The 6,908-nt window shown below is 48.0% G+C and overlaps 1 protein-coding gene across 1 annotated transcript in view; it reads left to right on the plus strand.

The window, feature by feature from the left end:
• The first annotated feature begins 768 nt into the window (after nt 1-768).
• Nucleotides 769-6,908, plus strand: part of SNRNP70 (small nuclear ribonucleoprotein U1 subunit 70) — a 19,060-nt gene continuing 12,920 nt past the window's right edge. Inside the window, exons 1-3 of the mRNA XM_042781267.1 lie at nt 769-915; nt 5,668-5,730; nt 5,849-5,903. Coding sequence (XP_042637201.1) covers nt 769-915; nt 5,668-5,730; nt 5,849-5,903 — 265 coding nt within the window. The remainder of the gene's footprint in view (nt 916-5,667; nt 5,731-5,848; nt 5,904-6,908) is intronic.

Consider the following 6,908-nt stretch of genomic DNA (forward strand, 5'->3'; position numbering starts at 1 on the left):
GCCCCTGGAGCGACCCCAGGCCGAGGAGGGCGCCGCGCGGCGCGTAAGTGTGACTGGCCTTACCGGGAAAGGGACCGCTACCCATAAGCCCCTGCGGCGGGCCTCGGCCTCTCTCCCGCGGCCTCGCCTCCTTCCCGCGTCCCCACCACAGACAGCACTTTATTTACTGCATCTCTTAACTCGGATGGTTTGAGCACTGGGCCCTCTTCCCACAGGCCCTTGCGGTCCGTTGCCTTTTTACTTCATCTCTTCGCGGTATCTTGGACCCTTACCCACAATTCTTTTCGCCATTTTTTTTGTGGGGGGGGTTTGTCCGGAACTATTACCCACAAACCTTTGCTTTGAGGGGTTTGCTACTCTCTGATCCCTTCATCTGAGGCTTCCGACCCCCTGCGACCCTCTCCCCTTAACGCGTTCTCCAAGGTACATGGGAACGCCAGCCGCCACTACTAGGGGACTCAGGCTGTATGACTGTCCCCTCAGACCCCCAGGGAACCTTTCAGCCCCACAGCTGGACTCCAACTTCTGTACCCAGAAACCCTTCTCTGTTTCCGTTCCAGGCCTCTCGGCACCCCGATCCCCAGAACCTGCTTGCCCTTTCAGATTCACCCGCCCAAAGGTCGCTCGCCTTTATGGAGCCCGTTTTAACACTAAGACGTCGCTCCTGTTAACCCTTTTTGTTCTAGAGAATCAAGGGATTGTAGGGACGACAATCCCTCAGCCAACCCACTCTTAACTGGTTCTGGTTCTGTCCTCAGACTTGGCAAGATGACTCAGTTCCTGCCGCCCAATCTTCTGGCCCTGTTTGCCCCCCGGGACCCCATCCCATACCTGCCACCCCTGGAGAAACTGCCACATGAGAAGCATCACAATCAACCTTATTGTGGCATTGCGCCCTACATCCGAGAGTTTGAGGTGAGTGTGTTCAGCAGATGAGGGGTGGGTTGTGTTTGGGGGGCCCGATGGGCTGGGTTTTAGAATCCAGTCTCTGACCATTTTCTTGCTGTGTGATTTAGGCGGGTGACTTATTCTTTCTGATCCTCAGTTTTCTTGTCTTAACTGGGATTGATAATATATTTGCTGTTAAGTTTATTCTAAAGGAACCTTGGTGGTGCAGTGGTGAAGTGCTCGGCTGTTAACTGAAAGGTTGGTGGTTCAAACCCACGCTGCGATCTTGTGGGGAAAGACCTGGTAGTCCTAAAGATGACAGCCTAGGAAACCCTGTGGGGCAGTTTTCTGTCACACAGGGTCACCTAACGACAACAGAAGAAAACCAAACTGACTGCCATCGCATCAGTTCCAACTTTCCATCTTGCATCAACCCCCATTGGGTTTCCAAGGTGATAAATCTTTATGGAAGTAGATTGCCCAATTTTCCTTTCATGGAACAGCTAACGGATTTGAACCACCAACCTTCTGATTAGTAGTCAAATGGCTTAGGCATCGCGCCACCAGAGCACTTTGTGTAAGAGGGTTATTCTAAAAATTTAGCAAGTAGTAGTTGAGAATTCAGGTTCTGGAGTCAGGGAGAAGTTGGCATTCACCGTATGTCAGCTCTGTGACTTTTGGCAAGTGGGATATCTTCTTAATGCCTTGATCTCTGCGTCGTTAGTAAGATAGTATCTTCCTTGTGAGATTTAAACTTCAAAATTCATGTCCAAGCTTGGCACCCCTTGGTCATTAAATGTCCGTGTTTTTTGAAGTCTTCATTGTGATTTGTGTGACAGTTTACAGAGCTGATTGGTTTTCCGTCAGCTCGTACACATTTGGTTTTGTGACACTGATCGCAACCCCCACCATGTAATAGCATTCTTCCGGCTTCCTTGCTTTGTTTCCCATTTCCATCCATGCATCTTTTCTCTCCGTGTGTGGTGCTGTATCTACAGTCTGTAATGTAGGCTGGCTGACATTCACACAGGGTTTGCACGGTGTACTGGACGGCTTCAGGCCGGGGGCTCGGGAGTGGAAGTGCTGCATCTGCGGGGTAACTGAGCACGTGGGAGCGTGTGCCCTAAGTCCCAGACCTCAGGTTTTTCATGTGTAAAATCGGGATAACAGTACGCCCCCTCGCGGTGCATCAGTGCTCACTTGAGAAATGCCAACAGAGCCGGAAGTCCTAGAGGAAAGTCCTAGCATCAGACAGTTGGGCAGGGGATTCTCCCCGACGTGGGGAAGAAGTGGGAGTCACAGAGCAGAGGTTAGTAGCAAGACGACAGTAGAAGACTGAGGCTTTGGTAGCATTTGCCACCTTCACCGAATGGTACTTTGGAAATGTTATTAGCCAGTTAAACTAATTGAATGGTTGTGAGCCCTTGGCACCCTTTGGTGATGCGAGTCTTGTACCTGTTCCTATTTAATGAGCAGTTAGTGAGGCCTGACCCTCAAATGGTCCCAGTTGGCTTCTTCTGAGCACTGCCTGGTCTGCTGTTTTGTCTGGGGCCTAGCCCCAATTCTCAGCTCTCCTGAGGAAGAGCCCCCCCAGTAGCTCACAGGGTGTTCTTTGGTCCTCTGTTAACTACAGAGTGATGTTGGGGGGCTGTGAGAAGCAGGGTGTTCCTTAAAAGGGAAGGTGAGAGTCTTTGACAGTCTTCTCAGTTAAATGTTGTCTATGCCAGTGCTTCTTAGGCTATGCTCTGTGGTAAAGAGCAAGTTTTGTTGTTTTTAATTTCTAACCTATTACAGATTGGTAATTTTGGTAAATAGAATAGTTATTGGCACCCTCATCTAGTAACTTGTCTTTAAAGAAGGACATCATTCATGCAAAATACAAAATCTCATCTATGTTATTAGGTTCGACAGGCATGAAAGTGCCCTGTCAGGGACCACGTTTGCTGGTCTGATGGTCTAATAGAGCCTGGTGGAACCACTGAGACTATGGCCCCTAGCTGCCCTTCAGGTCTGGAATTGAATCCACACCTGTGGCTTCCAGCCAAACAAAAGATAGACTTAGGAGTTGAACATTTACCTGAGGTAGATACACTCCTTGGAGAGATCAATCATTGGAGAAAGAGGGGCTGCTTATGCACCGGGGGACAGCTCAGGGGGCAAGGGTGCATGGAGGGATGGACACAGGGAAGAGGTGACTATCAGGAGGAAGTGGGAGGGGAGCTGTTGTATTGGGGTAAATTGCGGTTAATTTCATGAGACAAAGTATATGTGAACTGCTGTATGGAAAGTGAATTTGCTCTGTAAATTTTCATTCAAATCATAATTTAAAAAAAGTGCCTTGTCAGATTGTCATAGAAGTTCCTTTTTCTTTTCTTTGCCTTCCCTTTCACCCAAGTTAATATGTGTCTCCTTTCTAGTTAGAGGTTTACTCTCCCTTCCCAGCCCACCCCTGGTAACCGTCAAAGAATATTCTTTTTCTGTGAAACCCTGTATTTGACTTTTTACCATAGTGGTTGATCTTGTAGAGTATTTGTCCTTTTGTGATTGATTAAGTTCACTCAGCACAAGGGTATCTAGGTTCATCCAGGTTATGTGATGTTTCCAGGTTCATTGCTATTCTTTAACATTACATAGTAATCCTTTGTGTGCATCATGGTTTGTTGATCTGTTCCTCCTGACTAGCATTTAAGTTGTTTCCATCTTCTTGCTATTGTGAGTAGTGCTACAGTGAGCGTGGGTCTGCATTATCTGTTCACATCACACCTCTTCTTTCTCTAGGATACATACCTAATAGGAGCTCTGGTGGTATAGTGCCTAAGGCTATGACTGGTAATCAGAAGGTCAGCAGCTCAAACACACCAACCATTCTGTGGAAGGAAGACTGAACAAACCATTTCTGTAAAGATTTACTGCCTCGGAAACCCAAAGGGGGTCGCTGTGAGTCGGATTTGACTCAATGGCAGTGAGTTTGTTTTGTTTTTTTCTTGGTTTTAGTAGTAGGAGTTCTGGTGGTGCAGTGCCTAAGGCGTTTGACTGCTAACCAGAAAGTTGGCTGCTCCATGGAAGGAAGGTGGGGCGATCTACTTCTGTTAAGATTTATAGCCTTGGAAACACAGGGGGTTGCTGTGAGTTTTTCAGTGGGGTTGCTGGATCCTATGTTATTTCTGTCTTCAGCTTTTTAAGGAACTATCATACCATTTTCCACAGTGGTTGCACCATTTTACAGTCCTACCAACAATGTATGAGGGTTCCAAGCTCTTCACACCCTTGCATTTCTTGTTTTTTTTTTTTTTTTTTTTTGCTATTAGTGTTGGGTTGAAATGGTATCTCACTGTTGTTTCGATTTCCATCTCTTTAATGGCTAGGGATCTTGAGCATTTCGTCATACGTTTGTTTGTTTTTCAGCTGCCTAAGTGTCTTACTTGTGAAGTGTCAGTTCATGTCCTCTGCCTACTTTTGAATTGGATTGTCTTTTTGTTGTTAAGTTGTTGAAGTTTTCTATAAATTTTAGAGATTAGCCCTTTATTTGGTATGCCATTGCCAAAAACTTTTTCCTTGCCTGTAGGTTCTCTTTTTACTCTTCTGTTAAAATGTTTTGACGAATGTAAGTGTCTGAATCTTAGGGGGTCTTCGGTATCTATTTTTCTTCTGGTATTTGTGTATTTTTGGTTATGTTTGGTAGTCTATTTTATGCCATGGATTAAGGCCAACTTTGTCCCTGTTTTTTCTTTGATGGTTTTTATGATTTTAGGTTTTACGTTCAGGTCTTTGATCCACCTTGAGTTCATTTTTGTATATAGTGTTAGATACGGGTTATTCAGTTCTGCCAGTGCCATTTATTAAAGAGACTGGCTCCCCTCATTTAGTGAGTTTTGGCCCTTTGTCAAAAATCAGCTGTCCCTAGGTGGATGGATTTACTTCTGGGTTCTCAGTTCTGTTCCTTTGGTGTGTGTGTCTGTAATTGTACCGGTACTAGGCTGTTGTAATTAATGTGGCTGTGTTTTGAGATTGGGAGTTTGAGGACTTCTGCTTCATTGTTCTTCTTTGGTAGTACTTTCCTTATCTGGGGTCTCTTTCCTTTCCATAAAAGCTTAAAAAAAAAAAAAAAACATTGCTGTCGAGTCGTATCTGACTCATGACGACCCCTACTTGGGTTTCCAAGGGAGTATCTCTATGGAGGTAGATTGCCCAACCTCCTTCCAGGGAGTGGCTGGTGGGTTTGAACTGCCAGCCTTCTGGTTAGCAGTCAAATGCCTTAGGCGCTGTGCCACCAGAGCTCCCCATAAAAGCTTAGTGTGGTTAGTTTTAAAGAAAGATAGTGGGATCTGGATCGGAATTGTGTTCAGGAGCTATAGATGGAGGGCCCTGGTGGCGCAGTGGATAAGGCACTTGGTTGCTAACCATAAACTTAGTGGTTCAGACCCACCAGCCATTCCGTGGAAGGAAGATGGGTGATCTAGTTCTGTAGAGATTTACAGCTTCGGAAACACAGTGGGTGTTGTTATGAGTCCGAATCGTCTTGATGGCAGTGAGTTCGGTTGTTTTTTGGTTTAGATGTTTCTTAATCTCTTTGCCTGATGTTTGTCCTTCTCTGGTCACTGACAGTGACCCTATGGCCAATATTTGGACCTCTGCCACTGTCTGCCTCCACTGTGGCACGTGAACTCTTCACACTTATTTGCATAGGTGGGAAGGAGCTGAGGGGTCCTTGTTTTCTTGGGTGTCCCTTGTCATTTTCCCCAGTCCCTCCCACCTTGTCACCTCTCTTCTTGTTCCCAGGACCCTCGAGATGCCCCTCCTCCAACTCGTGCAGAGACCCGGGAGGAACGCATGGAGAGGAAGGTATGCGATTGTTGCTCCTGACCCCACCTCCTTTTTGAACCACATTCTCTGTGCAGTCCCTGAGTGAGGACAGTCATGTCTATATTTCACTTCTCCATCGTCCTCTTTCTCCTGACAGAGACGAGAAAAGATTGAACGGCGACAGCAGGAGGTGGAGACGGAGCTAAAAATGTGTAAGTCTTATTCCTCCTTTCCTCTCTTCTCCTGACATCTTGTATTCCTTTTCTCTAAGGCACATCCTGGCCCCTCCTCTCAGAAAGACCTGTTGGGGGAAGCCTGGTTGGTAGTTCACTGGTTGAGCTCTTACCATCGGCCAAGTGCTGGGTTTGCCTTATTCCTTGAAGTGAGAGGACGTGGGGGAAGGGTTGTTAGGAAGGGTCCCTGGGCCTGGCCAGGCAGGAGCACACTTGGTGGGGTAACACGCCTGCCCACCTGCATCTCAAGGGCTGCGGACGGCGGTGACATGCTGCTTGTGAATGCGTCTCGGCTCTGCCCCTGCTCCCTTTCCCTCGTGCTGGGGATGGGCCGGCCCTCCTGGGTGAGGGAGGAAGTGGCGGCATAGACGGTACATGGTGACCAGTTAGCCACCTCGCAGGAGGATTCGCTGCCAACCCCAGGGAGCCTTTCTCAGAGCAGGGCTTGGTTGGCACAAGAGCCGGACTCTACCACCTCGCCCTGCGGGGCTGTTCTCTGGAGTAGCGGGTTTCCTCAGGGAAGACACCTGCAGGAACGTCCAGCCGGGAGCTGACTCCCTGCACAGCTGCCCTCACATCCTTTCTCCATGTTGTCCCTGGGACGTGGCCTCACCACTCATCTCACTGTGTGAGCTGTGGCCTCAGTATTGCAACCCAGTTTGGTTTTAACACCTTTTTTATCCTTTCTCCCAACTTGTTACCCAACCTCGTCCTGCTACTTTGTCAATGTCACCTCTCCATGTCCACTGCTGTGCAGGTTGTCCGTGCTGGACAACACAGCAGCAGTCTGACTGGTTTACCCACATAGTCTGCCCCAGCCCTGTGTCTGCGTCTGTGTGGGTCTTTCTCAGGTGTTCTCATTGTTGGCTCCTGTGCTAGCAGTTTCCTTCTGCTCTCAGCGTGAAGACCAAATCCTTTCCCTGCCCACTTTTCCAGCTTCTAGCGGCAGGCCACCTGCATTCCTTGGCTCACGGCCCCTTCCTC

Source organism: Orycteropus afer, unplaced genomic scaffold, assembly GCF_000298275.1.
Source record: "Orycteropus afer afer isolate SDZICR_OR568_19922 unplaced genomic scaffold, OryAfe1.0 scaffold00099, whole genome shotgun sequence".
NCBI classification, from domain to species: domain Eukaryota; kingdom Metazoa; phylum Chordata; class Mammalia; order Tubulidentata; family Orycteropodidae; genus Orycteropus; species Orycteropus afer.